A 25,349-nucleotide genomic window follows, 5' to 3' on the forward strand; every position below is an offset into this window, starting at 1 on the left:
CAGCCGCCTGCAGCTCCTCAGATGCCCGTTACTGATACCCGGGTCAGGCTGGAGTCATTTCCACGCGCGCCTCCGCCAGACTTGCCTTGCCCCAGGGACAAGTCTGGGGGGTGTTTAGAGGCTTTCACCTAATGAGCTCTCACCCAAAACGCCACCGACCCCATGAGGGGCTGCTGTGCTGCCCGTGCTATGGTCAAGCCGCAGCTGGAGAGGGCGACATGTGTGCGCCCACCGCCTGGGTGCTTCGCTGGCAAGGGGAGCAGAAATGAGCTACAAATGTTAGTTTTTTTGGTTTTGTTTTTCTTTTTCCTTTTTTTTTCTTTTTTCTCCTTAACAGCCTGATATTGAGACTGCAAATAGCCTTTTTGCATTTGGTACAATATTTCTGAGAGGTTGTAAGGCTGCGTTGTGTGTATTGGTCAGTAATGCTCATTTAGAGCATTAGGAGCCTTGACACATCCAAACATCCCAATGGTGTGTTTCTGGGGAGCTGAGTGCTCCCCTTGCAGCGAGGCCAGCTCCTGAGTCCACCCTGGAGGTCACAGCTAGGGATGAAATCCCACCCAGCCCCTGTCTAAACAGCCAAGGTGATGGGAGATGCCTGTCCGGCAGCACGGAGCTCTGAGGACCCCTTTCCTCTCGCCCTGGAGGCACCGACGCCGCGTGTGCACCAGCTCTGGGCAACGCTGTTTCCCCAAACTCCCTCTTCTGCTCTGCAGAAAGCTTGCAAGGGCTGAAAAGAGATGTGTTCATGGGCTTCAGGAGAAGCCCAGCACGGTAGGTGAAGGCTGAGCAGCACGTAGCAGCCTGCATACTCCGTGCCTGTGAAAAAAAAATAATGAATTTCCACCATTCCTTTGGGCAAACTCTGCCAGACTTTCCTGCAAATTAAACTAACCCAATTATTGAATTAGCACGAGATTCGATACATTTGAGAGCAAGCAAGGAAGTTCTCTGTCAAGTTGTCACAATATTTATACCTTGCTTTCAAATTTTGAAAATAAAATGATGGCACCTAAACAAGGCAAGTGCCTGGAGCCAGGATGGGCACGGCTGGTGGCACTCGGAGGTCGTAGCCTCTCCGGGAGCACTGAAACAAGTATTTCATGGCAAAGGTGGGCCCCTGAGTGTCATCAACCACCATGAGACAAACCCTCTTCCCAGGAAGGAGTGGCAGAGGGTGGAATGAACCCGCTGGGGCTCATGCGTAGAGTGATGTGAGAAAGTGCAGTTTGACTTTTCTTGGGGTCTAACTGCTAAGAAGGAGGGCGCATCCCTCCCCACCAAGTCTCACAACAAGCTTTGAACCAGGCCCTCCGACCTGAGGCCTCGCTTGGCTCCTGGGGCCGTTTTTCCCTGTAGTACCCATGCCTGAAGGGGCTCAGAGATGCCAAGCCCAAGCAGGTTAGCCAGGGACCTGCTGGCTCAGCCACCAGCTCACCTCTCAGCATGCAGAAATAATTCTACATACCCTTTCCCCAGTTAAACCTCTTTTTCTCTTGATTTATTAACAGGAATTTTAAAAGAGTCCAAGTTAAAATTTTGAGTATGAATGGAGAATCAAGGTCTGGACCTGGGCAGCCTCTGTGGTCGCTCGTGCCATCATCTTTGCAGTCTCTGGACTTTGTGGAGTCAATTTTGAAATGCAATTTCATAAAGGCAGGCCAAAGTCCCACAAAAATAATGATCAGTATTTTTATTCATACACCCTTGTTTTGAAACTACAATTAATATTTAACAAAAGCATTTCATGCAAACAAAGATTGAAGATATTGTGAATTAAGAAAAAAAACCTGCTGTAATTTATACTTCAGTCTTGCCCACTATACTTCTGATGATTTTTTAAAATTATTTTTTGAAAAATGGATGGCTTCTTCAAATTTTCTGGTAGCATCTTGCAGATAAATGATAAGAAAATAAATAATGTTCTCCTCTTCATAAATACAAAATGTGGGTCTTAAAATAATATTAAAAAATATGAATGAATTCAAGTCGGGATTACTCCTTCTTTAAAAAACGATAAAGTAATATACAATCATTTTGGAAGTTTCCAGTGTGGTCTGTATTGTTGCGCAAAACCATACCTGCGTTGGGAAATGCACGTTTTTAGAAGAGACAATGAGCTTCAGTTCGTTGAAATTATTTTCCTTACAATCATTTTCACAGCACATGAGCGAATACATGACAGGCTTCATGGGGAACAAGCCCCCAATTAAATCTGTGTTACCACTGCAAGAATGTTTTTTTTGCACGGCCTCAGAGGAGTGACTTCTGCGGGAGGTGCCGCGCTGCCAAGGGTGAGCCCGAGCTGCACTGAGCAATGCCAGGTGCCCGCACGTGCTCGGGGGTTTTGCTGCGTTGGGGCTTACAGGCTTCGTGCTGCCCGGTGCTGGTGCCGTGGCAAAGCACGTGGCGCACGCGAGCTCCGAGCACGTCGGTTCCGCTGAGCGCCTTGGAAAACTGGGACAGGAGCATGTGGACCTCTGGAAGGACGGAGCCACGGGCAGCATTGCCTCTCAGGGCTCCAACAGAAGGGAAATCAATACAGTTCGAATAGCTCTTAGGAAAAAAGTTTATGAAGATCAGACACATAATTTTCCTTTCTATCAGAATGTTCCTGTCATCAATTTATGGTTACAAAACTAAAAGCGGTAGACTTCCCAATGTATCCCACTCCATGGAAGCAGGCTGGGGCTGGTTATCAGTCCTGTTGCTACTCTTCCTGCATGTCACTGTTTAAAATTATTCATAGATTCCTGATTTTTATTTTTTTTTTCAGTCAGCCAGCATCAATGGAAGAAACCCCATAGCTTCTAGGGTGGTTTTCTTTCAAATTTGAACTATAGTGTCACACACAAGGAAAAGAAAAGCATGGAGACATATGACACAGGAATACATTAAAATATCGACGGAATAAACATGTCGTGGCTGGAGCAGCTGCGTAAAGAACATCGCTTCTCCTTCAACAGGAGTCAGCATAAACATTACTAGAAAACAGCTGTGCTGAGGTTATCTATCCGTAGGGAATCTCACCCTTCAGTAACCAGTTCTGCTAAGACTTCCATTTACATGGAATCTTTAAATTGCACATAGAAATCTCCGTAAGTGGAGAAGAGGTAAGAGCAGCTGAGCTACACGACCAGCGAGCATCGCTCCCCACCGCACCCTGGCTCCACTTAACAAAAGCTGGACTCCAGATTCTGTAAGAAATGTATCAGATCTGATTTTATTTCTCTTCAAACGGTTTCAGCAGAATTACTAAAAATTCTATAAAAAAAGTAGAAATAGCATGGTATATCCAGCCATACCATGTGAATCGAGTAAGCTGATTTAATATTAAAAACGATAATAATACTTACACAACTCTTTTCAGGTTAAAAGTGTATTAGAAACGTTACCCAAGAAGTCCTCACACCTGCCGGTGAGGTAAGTAAGTATTATTACTCCCATTTTACAACGGGGTAACTGAGGCAGAGAGGTTAACAACTGCCCCGCTCTCTCTCAAGGTTGTCCTAGGAACAGGAGGGCTGTAGCGCACTATGATTATTCATTATAAGGCTATTTAATTACCAGTCAGTACTGGTTGATGGGAACCCACAGCTGTTTATGGAATCAATTCTTATTTAATTCTTCCACTGAACTCCTTCAGATCGCATCTAAGAGTGTGGAGCCACGGAAAAAAGTGCTTTTAGCTCGCCTATTTTTTTTTTTTCCGACTGGGCAGCGCCGTGCCTACCTGCCCAGCAGCGCCCAGCGCCACCATGCGCGGCTGCCAAGGGACAAAACCTACGTACCATAATTTATGTTAGTGACCAAAAGAACCAAAAAGCACATTAAATGCTTCCAGGAGTTTTGTGGCAGGTCCGAAAGCCCACTGTAAACTTGATACTGTAAATATGGCTTCTCCTCAGAGCAAAGCTTCATTATTGGATGATTATTATTGTTATCTCCAGTGATGCATTTTGCTTCGTGAGGAGGATCTTCCCCCTCTGCTAAATGCACGTGTCTCCCACGGCGTTTATCAGGGATCGCATCCAGACGCACTGGCTGATAAAACAGACTGTGCAAGTGGTCCCACTCAATCCCGGCCTTTGGCTGGGTCATGTGTCCAGCCAGAAGACAAGTTCCTCTCTCACTTGACCGTATTAATTTTACAGGAGCCCAGCGTTAGTCAATTGCATTCACCCCAAAAGACAGGATGGATTTCAAAGGCCACCAGCATTTTGGTATGATGAGTTTCTTTTAAACTAAGAGCTGATTGCCAGAAGAACTTTCTTCAGTTTGTAAAAGGAAATCCAATTGTATTTCTGGAAAGAATGAAGGCTCAGAAAGCTAAATTGCATTTCTCCTCTAGATTGGATTAAGAGGGGAGTATTTTATTATGGGAATGTGCTCTCGCCTTCTCACGTATGTGCAACCCTTGCTAAGAGCACCGAGACTGGCCAGCGGGCAAAGCGGCTGTCAGGGAAACCCACCGCCCTGCTGGAGTGACTCGAAGGTGGATAAAAACAGCCAGATGCCCGAGTAACAAAAAAAATGTGCCTAGAAGCCAGCAAAGTCCCATTTCACCCCTGAAAACAGCTTGGAAGTTTTGTGTGGCAGATCTGTGCCCCTCCTGGCAGGAACGGGGCTGCTCCGGAGCCCCTCGGGACTGGAGCGCACGTGGGATGGAAACAGCTCCTCCAACTCCCACCCCAGCTTCAGCGTATTGTGATTTGCAATTTGACTTTTAGAAATCTTTGTGATAACGTGGGCATTCAGATTAGAGTTGCTGTTGAACATAAATGAAAGAAAAGCAGTTCTAAAGCCTTTCCCTCTGTTGATACATGTTCTCTAGAAAACAAAATTTGTGAAAAATATTATATAGATAACATCTGTATTTCAAAATCTATGAAAATGCTTGCTGGTTACTCAAGTTTTTACTCTCCATTAGAAATTTCAATTTATATTGATAATAATAATATAATTTTAATAATATTGGATAATAAGCAAGCCACTCGGAGTTCTCGTTAAAGGGCTGGTCCAAGCGTGAGTGCTCACACGCGAGTGCATTGGGCAGAGCAGCGAGGGGTCACCCAAACATTTAATCCCTGCTCGACATGACCACCTTGTTCCTTTTTGTAGGTGTTCCAGACACCTACCGAAGGTGACACGAGCTGTCGCAAGCCCAGGGACTTGAGGTAACCAGGTTCAAGAGGAACTTCTGCGTCTACAGCAGAAAAACTGGGGGACAAACGGCAGTGCCCAAGCAACGGGTGATGAGAAGCAGACAGAAAACGAGCAGCTCTCTGAAGGTGTTGGACCAGCTCTTTAACACCGCGTTCTGGTGTGAACAGCCCTGACCGTCACAGCTGCGCCAGCAACGGGGCCTCCCGGTACAATTCACATTTTACCAAGGAAACCAGAAATGCTGGGGAGCATCGACCCACGGGACCCTCCTGCCTGTTTCTGGCTCGGCTCAGCCCTGCCCCCGTACCGCTTCTCTTCCTTCCCAAACCTGTGCGCTTGTATTTCTCCCAGTATTTTCCTTTTTCACAAGCCTCCATTTCACTTCACATTCTTAAAACACCTGTAACGCTGCTCTCGGCAGACTGACTTACTGGAGAGTCCCTTCAAAATTCAAAATCTGAGCCTCAGTCATCTGTTGAATTTATTATCTTCTACAGCACGATACTTGAGTCTCCTAACCTATGGCAGGCTAATAATATTCAGAAAGACATAAATAGTCATGGTTACTGCACTAGTCCACATGCTCTACAGTGAATACCATAATTTTTGAAGTATATAATATACAAAGAAGAAAATGAACTCCCGGACGTGGTTGATAACATATTTGACACAGAACGGTTTAAAAATTTTACTCCTAAGACGTTTTAAAAATTTTGAGTTCTGTTTATTTAGGCAATTTGAGTTCTTGTTGGTGGGTCAACGCCCCTCGTTAGCCGTGGGTTTCCCCGTGCCTCAGAATTGTTTGGGTCGCCCACGAAAGCCTGCTCACTTCTCCCCGGGGAGATGCTCCTTGCTGGGAGCTGGGGCTGCAAAAGGACCACGACTGGGCAAAAGTCAAACCTTCCGCAGCGCTGCTGGCACTGGCGCGTCCTAGGCACCAAAGGGATGGCTGAGGGCACCGCGGGGCACCCACGGCTGCCGTTCATCACCCAGCCGGGTCTGACTCCCAAACCGTCCCACTCCACCACAGGTCACCCCCGTCAGTCAGACCCATCCACTTGGCTACCAATTTGCAGGACTGGATCTTTCTACCAATCTTTGGCACAGGTTCCATGGTTTATTGTCATAAAAGATGACTAAAAGCAGATTGCCCACCTCCACCCCCCCCACCCCCCCCAGTTACAGATTCTAGTATAAATGTAAGTCTTTTATGGCAAATATCTTACTTTTTGAATATGTTTACATGCTGGAAAAATTGTAATCAGTCTGCATGCAGCAACAGAGACATCATGCTTCTGCTATCTCATGCACATCTGACAGACAAAAAGTGCCTATGGCTGCTAACAGTAACAAAGCAGAAGGAAAAAAGAAAAGGAAAAAGCACTGAGTACTATTTTACATGCTGTAACAAAAGCAAAATATGCACAAAAAATATTTACTGATATTTGGATTAATATCTTCTGGTAAGTTGTGAGAGGAAATATCAAAATTTTTTTTTATCTAAGTGATAGGAGAGAAGATTGCATTAATTACAGTGTTCATCATTGCAAATAAAGTCTATTTCCTTCTCTGTAAGTAATAAGCAGACGTGAAATGAAAGCCTAATTGAACCTCGTATAAAACCTGCAGGTAGTAATTATTGTTTAAAAGTATATCTACTTTTAAAAAAAGAGATTATACCCTAAGCCATTAACAATATCCAAAACCTAAAGTAAAAATCAAAACAACAGCAATAAAACATTTAGCTAAATCTAAATGATGTCATTCAGAACAAGAACTTTCACAAATAAAGCACAATTTGTTTTATAAAATTTTTATAATACTCCTTATGCTTGATATGATTATGTCGATAATATAGATCTGCTTATTATTAACCCTTATTATTAAGAGTTATTACTAAACATGCAAAATTCATTGCATGAAGCGTATGTAAAATGTATTAAATTCCATTCTATCAATAAAACAATTTTTAGGTGCTGCTTCTTTCAGGCTTGATTATTCTACAGCCCAAAGTTTTCTGAATTAAACCTGATTATTTTAAGACTAAATCTCACTTGATTTTCATGAGTTATTCTGGAGAAATCAGGAAGTCACTCGGGGCTGCATTTTTTGTTAATTTAGTATACATAATGCTTTCTTCAGTTTCCTGCCCTATACCGCGGACCATAAATAAACACATGTAAATAATATTTAAAGGATTACAGTTTGTCTGACATTCCAGGTTAACAAATTTCATAGTAAAATACTGGTATTAGAACTGGTTAAGAGTAAACTTGAGAAGCGGTGTAAATTAAATTAACTGAACAAACAATGGCACCCTGGATCACAGAATAATCTCATGGAGATTAAAATTCACAAAAATATTATTAAAATTATTACTATTATTATTACTATTATTATTATTATTAAAGACAACATTTCACCCTTGAGTTTATCACATGCTACTCAGCAAAGATCCTAGAGATCTGGCCACCGCTGAAGTGTGTTTAGACTTGGTGCTGATACAGGATCGCTTGACGAAGCCTCAGGGTCTAATTTGATTTCATCCCCCCCTCCCACCATGTTTCTGCCACATTTGCAAAGCAACTACTTTCCACATTTTTTTTGCAATGCCTCTCCTGCCCGGTGCCGCCGCTGTTCCAGTCTCTTTGCGCTGGTCTCCCTGCAGTCACCCACCGGGAAGGGCAGGGAGCAGCGGTCCCTCGAGGCCGAGTGCTCCATCTCCCAGCACCCAGAACATCTGAGCCGGTTCTGTTTTCAGACCACGTGTCAGACTATTTCTAACCCAGCAGAGCGGAAAAGGGAGCACAAGGACAGTGGGAAGTTAAAAAAATATGTAACGTACCAAACCTGGGGAAGTTTAGACAAGTCAGGGGTGACTTCTAGAGGAATAAGTGGGCACTGGACATTAATTTATCTCCCATTAAGACAACATCGCTGTTGCAAAGCCAAAATCCTGACTAAGTGGCCCTTCCCCATCTTACACTTTCTAACCCTACAGTTTCCAGGCCCAAATGGAATCAACAAGGCAAAAGCCTAAAAATTGTAGGGTTAAAGGACAGTTCCCCACTGCAGGATTTGTTCCTGTTCTGCTTTTTCACGCTACATTTTGTAAAAGGGGGTGTACGAACTGGGGGTTGACGTAAGAGAACCCTTCAAAATCTGTTTGGTCTATGTTAGCAATGACCAGCTGATCCGGAGGTGTTAAGACCGGCTGTCCTCGTGTAAAGAATTTATCGAAGTTTTCGGCACCTTTGCCACACTGCAAGAAAAAAAAAGGAAAAACAGAAAAAAGGCTGAAAAAAGTCAGCAAGACATCAGCAGTTCTAGCTTTTTGCAGATTTTTCAGGACACATGCAAGACTTTCCCTAATTTCTTATGAGTAGTTAAGAAAAAATTTCCTTTTTAGCTATTTTAAGGGAAAATCTCAGGCAAACAAAGGATTTTTAATAGATAAATTCTGAGGAAAAACAGTCAGAAGAGTTTCCATCCATCAGCATAAGGTGATGAGGTAGAGAGGCCTAAGTATTTAGACTTACTGGGACACAGAAGGAAAATTAAAGTATTTTTATGGACATGTATTGGCAAGAGATACTTTATCTGTCGTCATTTCATTCTTCCCAAAACCTTTACGACGTAAATTAAATTTTCGTGTTAAGTCTGTTTCCTTCACAATCTGCAGAAAGCTTAACGTAATTCATTTAGATGATTTGATTCTTCATTGCAGAGCCTATAAACTCTCGTAGATTCATAAATGACAGCGGAGCTTTAGTCCTGGGGACTGCACGAGGGAGCTGGGGCAGGGGGTGCAGCCTGGGAACAGGTCCTCATCACAAAACACGTTATCACAGGTTTCCTTTTTTTTTACCTAAGAGGAGAGCCACGTGCTCTCACAAAGCCCAGCCGAGGCGGGGGTTATATGTAGCTACACGCTGAACACAACTCATTCAGAATGGAAAACAAAAGAAAGCAGGTTTGCAGAAAGGATAGTTTTGAGTAACGCAGAAAACACTTGAAAGGCAGGGAAGTATGATTAGAGGCAAGTTAAAAAGGTGGAAGGTGGGACCAGAACAAAATTAGCTTGGGCACAAGAAAAAATGCAATCTGAAGAAAACTAGGCATTGAAGATTGTGGAGAGGTCTAAAGGAAACTGGTAAATCTGCTTATCCCAAAACTATCCACTGTAGCAGATCTTCGAACAACGTGGCTGTATAACGAAGGCGCTGACTGTTTCTTCCCGTTGTCCCTGACCCTGTGCTCTGTCCGTCCCTACAATGCAGCTACAATTGGATTACATCACACTAGTATCTTCAGACTTAGAGGATAACTTGGAAAGGGTGGAATATGGCACGTACGATAGACCAATATTAAACATCGATTTTCCTGAACTAACACAACACGAAGCAAGCTGTGCGTTTATAGGAAAAACCAGCTGAAGAGGGACCCGTTAAGGGAACCCGCGGGTGAGATATTTGGCTGCCTCGAAAACAGCTCAGTCACCATTTCCAATCTTCTTGCAAAGCACCTGGCACGTCCTGGACTGGGACACACCATCCAATCTGAGCTGCAAAGGACTTTTGCTGCCTTGGGCACACGTTGGTTTATATTTCAGACGAAAAACGCACGCTCAGGTACTGGACCGCACTGGACACTTGTTCAGCCTTGGGAGAACACAAGCAGAGGAACACTGCAACAGGTTAAGGGCGAAGGCAGTCTGCTTTTCCACCCGGGGTTCTGCACTCACCGAATACCGTGGTGCCCGGTGAAGCCAATGCATTTTGGTACAGAATCTTTGGAGAACAAGAATGGATAGAGCTGAACTTTGACAAGGGGGAAACTCTGCATCATTGGGATGAAAGTTGATGTGTCTCCAAATTAACAGTCAAATTTATTTAGAGGCAGTACAGTCAACTCAGAGCAGCAACAAAAGGGCTATTTATACAGAAAGATTTTACTAAAAAGATGTTCTATAGATATGCATCATCCTTCCACAAAACCATGCTCTTTTTTCTTTTGTTTTTCTTTTTTCCCCTCTTCTTTTTCAGCAAATCGAAGATATTCAAATAAGCTGTACATTGAAGCCAAAGTCCCTGACTCCATTAGGTCTCTCGCTATTGTTTGTACTAGTAGAGGTCAAGAAATAACACATGCAAAATTCTGGTATTTTTTGTGTGCGAATATAATAATTTATCAATAAATTTGCATCTACAGTTATGTATTTATCTTCGCATGAAAGAGCAGAATTGCTATTGTGAGTGTTAATGCAGTATTAAAGCAGAACTGAAAATACAGGACTCCTAGAACTCCTAAACTTACAAATAGGAATAAACCATCCTTCTTGCCAAATAATCACTTTATGCCTATAGACTGTGAAATGTCGGTCTGGAAGGGAACACATTCCTTAAACTGACCAGCTGCTGACCCAAAATCTGCAGCTCCATGTTCAAGTGAGAACCATGCCTGTGTGCAAAAGCAGCAGGATTATTCCTGCAGCACTGCATTTTCTAGGGAAGATGCACCTACAAATGTTTTCTGAAAAAAAAACACTCCAAACAAAGCCTATAAATACATCCATATCTTCAAGCAGATTAAAGGTTGTGTGTTTTTTCTTTTTTAGAATCAATACCCATCCCTGGAGGTGTTTAAAAGATATGTAGATGTGGTGCTTGGGGACACGGCTCAGTAGTGGACTTGGCAGTGCTGGGTTAACGGTTGGACTTGATGATCTTAAAGGTCTTTTCCAACCTAAATGATTCTATGATTCTAATATAAATAGAATCAGAAATCAAAATAAATGAGTTATACTGAAGGTATGTAAATATCAGGCTTGGATTTTAAATTATTTTTGTCTGGGAAAGTTAGGCTCTTGGTGTATTTTAAAACTTGGTGTATTTTAATAGCAGCCTATATAAACAAAACAGGTCATGATAACCATGGAGATAGAGCACAGCTGCTCTAAACGGGAGCCAGGATCTGCCGTGAAACGTGCTGGGATGGAACCAGACCATATTTTAGTACCTTCATTTTGGTGTTACTTTTAACTTCAAGGAGAGACTAAGCAATCGGTTTCTGAGCTAATAAAACTCACAGATGTGAAGGTAGATTTGCTGTATGATCAGCTTTAAATTTGCCTCAAGAAGCATGCAATGCAAACCTCCCACAAGATGTGCTTTAACAGGGTGCAGGGCGCCGTCGGCCGGACCGCTCCGGGGTCAGCAGCACCAGGCATGTCTCTTCCTTACTTACACCCTTCCCTGCATGCAAAATCCGTGCCATATGGACAGGGTATCTGCCCTAGCATCCTTTCAGCCTGCAGCTCTCCTCCCGATGATGCGAAAGAGTCATTTGTATGCAAAAAGAGAGGAATATACACTGCCACTGGATAGTGGCCTCCCTCTGTTCATTCGCCTGCGATACCACGCTAGCGTGCCTGTATTGGTAAATAAATCAGTGTACAGACCAAGGACCCAATACCTGCAGTGCTACAGCCAGCTCACGCCTCAGCTCAAACAAGGAAAGTGTTAGAGAAGAAAGATTCAACGTTAGGACATAACAATTCACAGCTGTTCCTGAAAACTTGTATTCTGGTGTGCAAATATCTTTCTTTGCCTGTCAATCAAGCAAAGCACATGCTGAAAGAAATTCTGTATCAACAAATGCGGCTCTTCAAATTCTATGATGCACACGATTCTCACGGTAAGGACATCTTTCAGTTGTTCAGATTTCTGAAATATTCCTACAGATACACGTGTGCAAACCGTAACAAACATCAAAAATCAACCAGGGATTATTCTTGCGAACTCAGCAGTTGTCACTCTAGGATGGGGAATACAAGCCCCCTGTGCTGTGTAACCCACTGTGGAGCAAATATTAATACCAGTAATTCAGATACCTTTAATCACGGATTTTAGATGTTGTTCGGAGGAGACAGTCGGGAACTGCATTTATTACAGGTCTCAAGTGGCCGATGTGATTATGGCAATTTTCCCTGTTCTCAACTTCTCACGCAGTGCATGACCATCCAGTCAGGACTCCAAGCACTGAGCGACTTTTTTTGCAAGGAACAAAGTACACTGAGTTATGCCACAAGGTGCCAAAACATTAGCAGAGTTAGAGACTGCTCTGCCATCATCAAATTGCCTTATTTTAGAAGTGTCCCAGATTTGCAGCACCATCAAGCCAGCATTAATCTCACCCCACAAGCAGGCATGCCTGCCGACACATTTAGCGAGGGAAGTACTTGGCATCGCACTCACCACTTTAGGTTTGAAAGGTGGCTGAATCTCTCTGTTTTCCAGTTTTTCCCAGTCAATTCTCCTGAAGAAAGCATGCTCCCTGATGTCTCTCTCACCTTCAAGGCCACAGCCAAGGCGTTTTGCGGGATGTTTAGTCATTAGCTATTAGGAAGAGAACAACAAATGGTTAAATTTAACACTGGAATGAAAGCAAGACAGACTTTCCCCAGATTGCAATGCTCTGGCTCCTCTCCTGAAGATGCAAGTTGCTAATAAAATTGCTCTGAAAAGCTAAGATTCATTTTTTGAAGATTAGTTTTCTTGTTTGGTCACTGGAGATGGCATGTCAGCAGCAAAACTAGGGGTTGCACTTGAGAACGTTTTCCCATTCGGCAGAGGTGGCCGCTGGAGGGGGGGGGGCAGGCGATGCCCAGGGCACGCTGCCATCCTATTCGTTCACAACTCCTGAGTTTTGCCTTTGGTCTTTCAGTTCAGTCTTATAAATCTCCAGAACAGCTTCTGCCCTATCTCAACGATCAATGAAATTTAATAAATTCCAATATACTAAAGCTGTACAAAGTACACACACACACACACACACACACATTTTTCTGGACTTGTTTAAGACATCTCATTACAGACCCTACAATTTCTTGGCACCCAGCTGAAAATATCTAATCTGTGTTTCCTCCCTTGCATCCTTAATGACATCTTGGTCAATACCATACCCAGTTGCATAGATTAAGCACACTTGGGGATAAAAAACCCACCCCAAACCCACCAGCATCACACACTTGGAAACAGTAACATGCTCCCTAATTAACAAGTTCCTCAAAATGTTTTCAATTGATATGTACGTAAGGAATTGAGCAATGCAGCCTTTAACCCTCAGTTCCAGTATTGTGGGGACTTTTTAAAGCTCTTTTACAAATGATATATGATTAATGTACTGCTGGGAGTGATACCTCAACGCAGCTTTTTAAAACCTCAGCTGTACCACTTTAGTCTCCCTCCAAATGTTGAGTTGATCAGATTCCAATTTCGAACCTAAAATAAAAGCGGCTCTAAGCAGGCTCTGGGAAGTCAGCTGCGCACCGGGCTAGAACCACATTCTTCAAGCTTGACAGCAGCTTTCTCAGTTTTGTTACCTTCTCTAAACCCCTTGCTTTACCAGCAGGTGAGATAAGAAAACGGGAATAATGATTCCAGCAGTTATAATTCTTTCCAAAGCTACCGCATTTAACAAACCCAACCGACTCTGCATCCGTGGGAGACGTCAAGCAGCCAACTCCATTGCAAGAGCACGGTGAGCACGTACGTTCACCTTGCCCAACGGATCCCAAGGTCCAGAGGCTCTCTCATACTGTCTTCTTAGCTCAGGTGTAATGCTCACTGAAATCTGGGATTAATTCCTTAGTTTAATAGAGGAATGAACATGTTATTATCACAGAGATGTGACCTTCAACCTAGCGGTGCAGTGCAGTTTTAGCTTTCTGACCTCCCTTTGCATAAGCACCTAGCAGAAGAGCAGCAAGCAGGAGAGCTGAAAACAGGATAATTAAATCAAGTTCAAACTGTGCTATTTGAATGTACGTTTCTCACGACAAGGCATCAATCTGCATGTACTTTACAAGAATATATCCTGTTCAGTTGCTGTTGGCCAGCACATCTACACTGGGACAGGCTCCAAAACTAGTGGTCTTTCCTTTTACCTTGTTGTTCTAAATGGCTTTTCTTTTCCTTGATGATTTTTCCTTAAGGGATTAATATCCAGCTCATGTACAATCCTTCATAAATGGTTGAAAAGGAAAGGAAGAAAGTAAATACCAAATTAACTGACACTAAGTGCAGTGATATTTTATCAGTGTAAGTAAGACATCAAATAACGCTTTATAGACGGTGGTTTGGAAAATCCGCAGACTGACAGTACTCTAGGGAATCACACGGAGTCGAAGTAAAGTCAAATGAATTCTCTTTTCCTGAGATAATGCCCTGAAGTCAAATCTATTCTTTTCTTAAAAAAAAAAAAAAAAACAAAAACCCACAACCCAAAAAAACCAACTTAGACTCTCAGATCAATTTTAGGCCACACAGGTTACCACTGGGTCAGGATTTCCCCGCGGTTTCCTTGCATTTTTGCTGAAGATTTTCACATAAGCTCATCTTTACCTACATTTAAAAATGATTCTTTTTAACTCTTTTGCTCTGCTGCTGTCATGAAGCATACTGGGCTGAGGATTTGCTGGAGTATCTGGTATCCATCCAAGCTGAGAAATGTCCTCACCCTGCAAAATTGGGACTCTGCTGCCAAGGGCTGAGAGGCAAGGCGGGTAGAGGTATTGCACACCATTACCCTGTTTATAAATCCTGCTTTGGATTTGGCAGCTACGGATTCTGACATTTGTTCTTACCAGAAAACAAGCTGCCCCAGTGGGAAAAGTTGAATACTTACCAGTGACACCAAGTGAGGAGCACTTCGTGACAACACAGCTTAGCACTGCCTGACACAAGTCGCACTTCAAAATACTACAGTGCCACATCAAAGCCTGACAAATTTAGTTATTCACCAGGATTGCCAAAAAGGAACTTAATGATAAAGAAGCATCTATCTCACCCCCTTGCAGATGGAGACAGCTTCTTTGGACAGTGATTTTGGATAGGAAACATTATGCTCCATTATGGACTGGAAAAGTTCATCTTCGTCTTCTCCATCAAACGGAGGCTGTTGAAAATAAATCACAGGTAAGTTACTTATTGTTTTGGTTTGGTTTTAAAAGTTCTCTGGTTTTTATGAAATGGCATGACAATATTATGGCCACACTGGGTCAGGGAAAGGTGGATCCAGCCCAGCAACCTGCCTGCAGTCACTCATAGATGTCCAAAGGGATCGGTACACAGCAGCAGCCCTTGCCCAGGAACACAGCAGCCTCCCAGGCACCTCAGCCTGGGGATCTTCTGACCCAGAAGTTTAGCGTTTAACAGTCTCAGGTAGAAATCGAGGATAAATGTTCATTTCTGCCCTCAGCATGGCAGCCAGGTTAATGAAATAAATGCAGGATTATCTTTGTGATCATCTTTAATCAGTTTTTAAAGCCAGTGTATACCAGACAGACAAAATACTTTCAAGGGTGAAGTCTGGAGACTGTAACTGTCAATTACCGTGTGCTAAGGTATATCCATTCCTCACTTAATTCCAGTTAAACTCCAGTTTGTTTTATAAAACATGGCTGTACACGCTGCTTCTGTAAAGGGGAGACGATCACAAAAAATGGCTGCATTTTATTTTTAAATATACGTGATGGAAAAGTGCCTGTGGGTGAGTCCCCAGGACACGGGCACTGTGCAAGGCTCAGCTAATGGTAAATCTCATTTTTGCAAAGGCATTCAGATGCCTAATATTAGCAATGCAGACTGCAAATGTTAACAACTGCAATTGCCACACTTTAAAAACTTTTAAAACGTCAACTGGAATTTAGTAGAGAAACTATTTAAGGCATTTGTTAAAAATGTATCTTTTAAGCTTAGGAAATGTATGCCTTTCAGCCAACGTTCATTGGAAGTCGACTGCAGAATTCTTTTCCAACACAAGACTAATAGAATTCCTTACAGGTGGTAGTTATCTGCCGTTTACTGCAGAACAGGGTTGCTTTTCTACTTGAGTGACTTAGAGAGCAGCGTCTCATTAGCTGTGCAGAATAAGGGGTCTGTAACGGAGCATATTTCAAGTGGCAAGCCCTGTACTTTACCCCCTAGGACAAACCACACAAAAACTGTATTCTTGAGACTTAACTGCAATGCGGGGCATATACACACTCTGATTATGTTTCCCTCCGGTTTCAAACTACTAAATGGTATTTCTGCCATTTGACATGCATTTTCTGGCTCAAGTGTCTCCCATTCAATTTTGAGATGGCTGTTTATAACATTATTACAGTACAAAGAAGCCATATTCAAAGGCAGTGCTTGATTATGTGGGCGCAATATAAAGACCTTCAAGCCTAAATACATTCTCAGTCGAGTCACTCAAGTGTACAAGGAGATAATAGCAGTACGAAAGGCCCCACTCTTGTCTTCTAATGGCCTAACCCTTCAGGAAGCCTTGAAACAGAGCGTTGTGTGGAGAGGCGGGAGGAGGTCACAGCGCGCACGGGAGGGTGGCTCTTACCTGGCCGGCTAACATCTCATAGAGCAGCACTCCGTACGCCCACCAATCCACAGACTTCCCGTAGGGCTGGTAAGCAATAATCTGTACAATCACAAAAAAACAAACAAACAAAAAAACCCCACCCCTATGTTAACTGACACCTGGTGACATATTAGATAAATAGTGATATACAGAGATGAACTTATTTCCTTGAAAAAGCCCAGAAAGCCAATCCCGTAATCCTCACTCCAGTTAATCACTGGTTTTAGCGGGAGTTGGGTTGTTTTGCAAATGTTAGTCTAAATCTGCCTGCATCTTTTGGTGCTCTGATATCTTGGGAAATGCGGCTCTTAGGAGACCTTGGGATGCACATTTGAAGGCAAAGGTGGAGGTACTGCAGCACAGCGTAGGAGACAAGGCAAAAACGTTATCCCTCCATTCCTGTCGAAGCTTGAAATCATGACACTCACTTAACTTACAGACTATCAATAATTAAGCTTTTCATTTCAATATTTATATTTTTGTTCCGCTGTAAAAGGAATGAAAATTTAAGAAAAGGGCAAACCCCTGAAAAGCTCGGTTCTGTTTTTCTAAGTTGCATGATAAAGATACTCCATATGAAGCTAGATACCAGTGACACCAAAAAGAAAGGGGTTTCTGCTGCTCATCCCAGTGGAAATGTCAAGTAGTTTGCATCCTCTGGGTTGGCATCTGACTCACATAGAAACACAAATTGAGGGCTGACACAACGGAAGGCTGCAAGTGCCAACAGCACACAGGTCCCCTCGTGCGTCATTTTCTTTAATCGAGGCCTCTTCAGAGATCAGTGTTAATTTATTTAAGAGATGCATTTGGGCATGCTATAGAGGAGTTCTGAAGTGCAGACGTTCTCCTCTCGGATCTCTCGCTAAAGAACTGGGAAGGGATGTTCTGAGGCGTGAGGGGATGCAGGTGGTCCCAGCCGCTGCCCATCTACCTTGGGGACGGCAGCGTCAGAGCCTCCAGCCCCAGCGCCACCGCCCCACTGAACAAGCAGAGAACTGAGGCAGGCATTACTCGAGATGGGCTTGCAATTCTTTTCTTCTCTGCATGTGTTTTTATTCTTTGTGAAACACACTGCTAAGACAAGTACACATCACATATCCTAGATTTTTTAGTTGCCTGAAAGAGAAGTTTGGCAGTTTCTCAGAAAAACTGTGAGTCACCACTCAATAAAGCAGGACAGCCTGGCTACTAAACAAAATTATCGTCTCTGTGTGAATATATGTTCTTCCCTGGGATAACAGCAGCGCATGAATTAAAAAATTACTGCAATGTTTCTATGCAACGGATTTCAAAATCAATCCCACTTTGAAATACATTGCCCAACCAGAGGTAATAAGATTCTCAGCTGGAAGGTCCTGCATAAAGGCAATCTTTATGTGTTGCCTTTTAGTAGCAATATGGGCTTTAAAAGACGTATTTGGGACATTCATTTCAAATTATAGTAGTTGATGTATTTGGTTACTTCCTCTCTAATTTCTACCACCAGTAAGTTCCCAGAGGGCCACTGGAATTGATGTTGCTTCTTGGAAGACCAAACACTTCCAAAATTTTATCCAGAAGAAATACCGGTGTTTATGCACAGAAAATGATAAAACCTCACCATCCTCAACCCTGCCCTGACAATCTCTCCTTGCCTTATAGAAAAAAGTATTTTTTTTTTTTATCAATAAAAGGGGGTACTTTTCAGCTCACTAATATATAAGGGCAGAACATTTTGTACAGTAACTGCGCTTCATGTAGGTGATTTTGGTAGGAACAGTTTATTTCAATTAGCAAATGAGAAAACGATGGATCTGTAGCAGTGGGAGAGAAAATGCTGCTGTGTTGTCATGGTTCTCAGCCTGGCAGTCAGGTCTGTCCAGGAGGCCACAGGCTGCTCCTTTTCCTACTGTGAAAGACTTTGATGGGATTATTGAGGAGAGGAAATCTTTGAAATATGGCGAGGCAATGTCATCAAATGAAAGATGTAACGAAGCACGGACTCAATGACGCTGTTTGTTTATCCAGCAAGAGGTGAGTCAAGATTTGGTTGTTCTCTAAATAGCATTCTCATCAGCAAATGTAATCTGCCGCAATTAAATCTGCCTTTGTGAGAGAATATCAGGCAGAATCATCAAGAGAGACAGAATTAACATGAAAAAAGCTCCTGCATTTAATCTAACATATGGTCAAAGTCACTAAAATTTTTGTCCTATTTGATGCCGCATGTCAACATCAGCAGAAGCATCCGATGAACAGGCCAGTGCCCCCTCTGAGCTGGCACACACCTCCCTTGCCCGAACCGGTTACATGATGAAAGAGAGGGACTCGAGAAATAAATACAGACATCAAGACTGGAAAGGTCCCACGGCAGAAAAATCCCACTGAAAATGCAATGAAAACACTTGTTTCCTTGAACCTACCACAAAGTAGGAAAAGATGGCACTGGTCTGCTGCTGGACACTGGAAGGTTTTTTTCATTTAATCTTAATTAAATGCACCCAATTTGAATCACCAGCTTAATCCTGGTAAGGATATGATACAAATGAAACACAAAAAAAGCAATATGTCATGTTCCTTCATCAACTGCATGTCATGTACGGAAACTGGTGGTTATACTCATCATATTGGGAGCTATTCAAGGCATTAATTGGACAATGTAAACGAGAGGAAAGATGGCTCACTTCAAGGAAGGAACTACACGTGGGAGGAAGCAGATGAGTTTTCAATATACAGTCAAACATGCATCGGTACAAAGTCAGCAAGTTCTCAATGCTGTATTTTCAGTAGCTCCCTCCTCCTCCTCATGTATTACCTACAGCTGCTGTGCTCAAAGCCATCCCTGGCTGTCTCGCAGCAGCTGCCAAAATAATCCCATCCACACATACATATTCTGGTACCTTTTAGAACAAAGAGGGCTGTATTCACCGGCCCTCCTGCTTCCCCGCAGTGTGCACAGCAGATCCACAGAGCGGCGAGGGAGCTCATGTGCCTGGAAATGAAGACCTGTACCTCCTCCAGCTACGATCTCTGCTTCCTACTGGCCAGGGAGGAGCGGAAAGTTGCTAGGACCCTTCCCTTCCCCTCAATTCCCCATCATTAATTTAAATGATTGCCTTTTTAATCTCCTTTTGCATTTGAAACGTCTCATTTTACCTATCTATTACTCTATTTTAAGAGCTCTGCATTTTCAGCTCTGCCTTTTCAGGTTCTGTGGATTTGAGAGCTCAGGAAAAACTTCTCTCACCAAGCCAAATTGGCAGAGGAATGTTGATTACTGCTTTTTCCCTTCCTTTCTTCTCCAACCCACCCACCCCCACCCCACTCCACCTCCCCCGCACCTTTTGCCTTCAAGGAAGGCACAGTTAAGACCAGGACACTGAGATTAATACCAGCAATTTGTAGGAATGTTTAGATCGTTGCAGCTGGTAGCCAGTTGGGATGCAAAGATTATATCCCAGGGGCAAGAGAAAGTCTTTCGTGAACATATCTTATGTCTACTGGAAAAGTTAAAACTCAGTTATTAAAAGAAATAAATATTACTATCACAGGAAACAGTCAAATACACACTTTCCAAACCTTTGTAATACCTATTAGCCTCCATAACCTTGGCCAGCACAAGGTTGGAACTTAAGGTTTTGAGGCTATTAGATGGAGGAGAAGGGAAATGGAGTTTCTAATTTAAATTCTTCTCAAATTGAACATCGGTGCTCTAGCTGCTGCAGGGATGCTGATGGTGGGGTTCAGGACCGCACCAGGGGCAGCTGTGCTGGCAGGATTCCTCCCTGCTAATCCTCTTGACATCCATCTCCTCCTGTCTCTCTTGACTGGTCAAGGAAATACAAAGTATTAATTGATTTCACAGCTATTTTAACACTCTGACCATAAATATTTAAGTTCAGCACATCAATAAAAATTCTTTACCGGATAACCACTTTCTGCCTGACAGAAGTGATCAGACCTGGGATTCTACCAGTTTAACCTCTGTGCATTTCTCAGATTGCACAGGATAAGAATATTAATTTCAGTGCATTATACACCTAAGTAAAAACAAATGCTTAAAATAATAAAAAAGCATTATTTTATAGTACACCAAAGTGTGCAGGTCTGCTTTGCTGAATGCAGCACCACATTCCCCTGCTTTTCTGCCTGGAGACCGTACGTGTGAAGCCAGTCGAGATGCCCCTGTTTGGTCCTTCCAGCCATGTTCTCTCTGCCTGTGGGTCGCTTGTGTCGAGGCACCGTGGGCTCCTGCACTACAGTCACGACGTTATTTTCCCAGAAGTGATGAAAAGAGCTCGTTTTCTGTCTGAGCACAGCACACTCGCAGGACTGCTCTACCCTAGGTACCTTCCACAGTTTATTTAGATTTAGCTCATTTATCGCCACCCAGCAGGGAATGGTACTGTGTACATGCATCCTCATTATCATCTATTATAAATTTATAAATTTTAGCCCACGGAAACGTGCTGAAATGCTCTTGCAAGCGAATCATGAACCTAACTTTGAAGTTTACCACAGACACAGTTAGCAATTTGTCAGTCACAATAAACAGAAGAACATCAGCCAACTAAAATAAATAAATAAATATCTGTTTGTGAGATAATAGAAAGACTAATTTCCTCCCAGTTACTGAATGTTTTGGTAAAAGGTTTATTTCTTTATATGAGATTTCCAAATAAAGTGAAATAAATCATGCCAGCACTGACCCATATTGAGCATTTTGGCACTGAAATCACATTCTTTGGTATTAACTGGCACAAGACTATTGCCACAGAAAGGACACTTTTTAATTTGTAATATTGGCTTCACTTATGTTTTGACAGAAGAAAATGAAATACTGCTCTGGTTGTTCCGATACCCTGCTGCAAGCAACAGCAATTTGTGGAAAAACAAGCTTTCATAATACACAATATTTCAATCTGAAAAGCACGAATTAGGAACTGGGAAAAAAAAACCAAACTACTTTTCATTCCAATTTCACAGAGACGACAAAATTCACCTTAGACACTAATTTACTTGTCCATGTATAAATCTCCCATATTCCAACAAACATTCAATTACAGCCAGAAACGTTCCAGCCAGAGCTGCCCCTTGCCCAGCACTCAGCGAAAAGCAGAGTGAAAAATCTTGGATCAGGATACAGCCTCTTGTACTGAATTTGCAGCCAAACAAATCAAGACTCCTGAAAGCTCAGTATGCACAAATACCAGATTTCAATACTCATATATTTGAATCAATTCCAAATCACCACATGTGCTCTTTTTTAATGCTTTATACCTAAACTATTGAAATATAAATCATATCCAGACTAAAAATCTTAACTCTAAGCTTGCATTTATCACAGTGCTTTAAAGTAGAACAGTGTTTCTCATGATCAGATTTCCATTTTAGACCCTCTGCAGTTAGATTCATGTTTGTGTGTGATTTTCAGTGGCTCGGATGCAGCATAGGTGTCACCAGGTCACAGCAAAGCCTAGGCAAATTATGGATTTATGATGTCAGCTCCATTCAAGCCCTGATCTTACAGCTTTGTTCAGGCTTTCAATGACTGGAGCTTTCCTGAGATGAAGAACTCCTGACACCTGTGTACCATTTGTAGGACATGGCTTGGAAAAGACTACAACAGTTTTGCAGGGAGGTCAGCGAAAAGCTTCAAGACCTTGTCAGTCCCTTCCCAAAAATCAATGAGTGATCTGTGATTTCCTGAAAATGCCAAAAAATCCTTTAAATCTATATATTTTGGCAGCTGTGTGAACCTAGGAAGAAATACATTAATGAAGCTATGTTTGCTCCCAATAAAATGTTTGCTGACCTCACTGACAACCTCAGCAACACCCATGAACTCTCTATGGCTTCACAAATTGAAGCACAAAGTTTAGCATAGTAATATTTCCAGGCTACAAATTTAAAACCATAAGGTGGTGATCCTGCTTTTCAGTCTGTTGCTAGTATGATCGAAATCGGAAGCAGAGATGACTTGAAAAGTTAGGATTTCTATCAACTAGATATTCTGTCAAATAGTGAAGCCTTACTGATAATACCGTATGGATTCACCAAGTTATTCAAAATACCTGCAGGAGTATAAATGGTACCATCCACCGAGTATCCAGAGTTACAGCCATCCAGATCGGTGGTGTGAAATTTGTGTAGGGACAATTTTCATCTGAGAGACCGAAAGGTTCATGAAACGGTAGGGAGTTACCTCTGGTGCAATGTAGTCTGGGGTGCCACAGAAGGTCCTGGTTGTTACTCCATCTAACATGTGTTCTTTGCACATTCCAAAATCAGCAATTTTAATGTGTCCTTCTGAATCCAACATCACGTTATCTAATTTCAGATCTCTATGAAGAATCACAGTAATTTAATGTTAATGTTTAGAATCAACTAGGGCCAACTTAGCTACTTGTGAGGTTAGGTGAGGAATGTCTGCAGCTGGGGGCGGAGGGGACAGGGGTGCACAGGGACAGCAGTCCACAGCCTGCAGGGAGCTGGGCACCTCACTGTGGACACGTAAGAATGACCACAAGTCCTGAAACGGGACAATTAATGGAGAAATAGCTGTACATGACCATGAACACACTCACACCGAGACTTCAGAACGTATACAAGTATTAAGCATCACACAGGAATGCACAAGATAATGTTTTACATTGTCAAGAGTTTTCATTTGAGTTGGGCAGAGCACAGATGTCGGAAAAGCTCACAACAAAAAGAACGCTACAGTGACTGCTTTTTAGAAAATGTTTTAAAAATGCCCTGAAACATTAAAGAAACCGATCCTTTTGGGATTTTAAAAACAGTTCAGAAATTACTTATGTCAGATTATACTCACCTATAAATAATCCCTCTGTTATGGAGAAAGAATAACCCAACTGAGATCTCAGCTGCATAGAACCTGTATGAAAAAAAAAACCCAACAGATTTCTTACTGCCTCATGATTTCCTTCAGACAAAATATTTTGGAAATGCATCATGGTAAGGAATGATTGTATAATAGCATATTAAGTATATAATATATAGTGTGTGTATATGTATATTAAAGTATAAGAATATATATTACAGGCAGATGACATAAGACACCTTATGTCAACCGGACTTTAACATACACATTTTGAGTTATTTGATGATAAAATAATGCAGAATTAAAAAAAAATAAAATTGAAAATGTCTCCCTAGACCACAAAAAAATGGTGCAGCTGGGGCACAGCATTTTGCTGCACTGATCTAACTGCCGGCAAAGGTCATTATCTCTATTCACATATCAATGCTGAGTTCAGGATGCTGCTCAATTTACACTGCAATTCGCATGGTATGAAATAATTTGCAGAAATAGTATTTCTTTATACAGGCTGTTAATGGATGCATTACATACAGCTAATTAAAATTATTACCATATAAAATATAATTGCCGAATGTAGTTAAAAGATACATAATATCGATGGATGGTTGAATCCAGTTGCTGTGGAACTGTGCAAAATATAGGCAAGAGGATTATTTAAAGATGAGGTTAATTTTTAGGCCAGCACAAGGGAGAGGAAGGCTCAGCTCTGACACTTGATCAGAGGTGTTTGGGAACATGTGTGCTGGAAGATGCTCTACAGGCGTAAGCTGTCATAAAGCACCATAGTTTTCAATGGGTGTTGGCAAGTTACATTAGCTGGGAGTCAGGGATGATCTGCCACCATCTAGTTTTTATTCAGCGAGTTGTTGAAATCTTGTTTTATATCTCAAATGCTTCTATTTAGAAAGCCTCTTATTCAAACAAGCCCTGATTACTTAAAATGAAATGAGAAATTATTTCAGCTGAATTCTTAGAACAGTTGGTCACACTTGATTTTAAAGTTTTGTTGGTAAATGATTTATGAAACACTAATAAATGATGACGAGATGTTATAAGCATGACTAAAATGTTACTGATGGATCTAGTCACATTTGAAGATGCTACAGATCATTATCAGCTGCTCACTGATATGTCAGATGTACAATTACCTGAAAGGGACCATGTATATCAGCAACTTCTAATAATTTATTAACTCGTCACAAATAAAACTTATATAAAAAACTAGGATCACAGAAATTCTTATAAGCTATGCATTGAATTTATCTCGTATAAACTGTAATTTATATTGCAATGCTGAGCCTATTTGTATTGCCTTTCCCTGTAACATTAATTCAGACTGAAATGTTCTAACCACTTTTTTTTTTTTTTATATTCAGTGCTAAAAACACCAGAATACCAAGTAACATCTTTAATTTCCTGTTGCCTTGTTTAAATTCTTGTCACTTTTAAAGCAGACATTGCATGCCTTTGTTCGTGCTGTGTTTTTGGACAAAAAGGCACAGCTACCTTTGGTCTATGTGTGCCACCAACATATTTGACATAAACTTCAGGTTTTGGGGCCTTAGAAAAACACACTCAAAACCCACCAGCCTGGACTTCATACTGAACCTGGGAAGAAGACTGTAAAATTCAGATGATGACATGATTTAAATACATAAACACAAACACTCACACTGCTTGTGGCTCCTTAAATTTTCCTACTTGCTGAATGTGATACATGAGATCACCACCATTCACATACTCCATAACGAAATACAGGCGGTCCTAGGGTAAAGTATTAAAAATGCACATAAATACATTAGAGAAAATATTAGATATGCATTGATCAGCAAAAAAGTCACGAATATGTTATTATAAAGCTTTTAAGATTATTAGGACTGGTTGTACATTCTGGCAAAATTTATAGATCAGGAAATGGAAGTGGAATGTTTTG

General features: G+C 42.0%; 1 protein-coding gene across 1 annotated transcript in view; it reads right to left on the reverse strand.

Moving 5' to 3' along the window:
• Window positions 1–1,681: 1,681 nt before the first annotated feature.
• PRKCA (protein kinase C alpha) overlaps window positions 1,682–25,349 on the reverse strand; it is a 164,175-nt gene continuing 140,507 nt past the window's right edge. Inside the window, exons 11-17 of the mRNA XM_080389101.1 lie at window positions 25,089–25,180; window positions 23,408–23,470; window positions 22,778–22,916; window positions 16,570–16,650; window positions 15,019–15,126; window positions 12,426–12,566; window positions 1,682–8,431 (exon numbers count right to left, since the gene is read on the reverse strand). Coding sequence (XP_080245227.1) covers window positions 8,267–8,431; window positions 12,426–12,566; window positions 15,019–15,126; window positions 16,570–16,650; window positions 22,778–22,916; window positions 23,408–23,470; window positions 25,089–25,180 — 789 coding nt within the window. The 3' untranslated portion in view covers window positions 1,682–8,266. The remainder of the gene's footprint in view (window positions 8,432–12,425; window positions 12,567–15,018; window positions 15,127–16,569; window positions 16,651–22,777; window positions 22,917–23,407; window positions 23,471–25,088; window positions 25,181–25,349) is intronic.

This window comes from Falco punctatus (genome assembly GCF_963210335.1).
Source record: "Falco punctatus genome assembly, chromosome: 1".
Lineage (NCBI taxonomy): Eukaryota > Metazoa > Chordata > Aves > Falconiformes > Falconidae > Falco > Falco punctatus.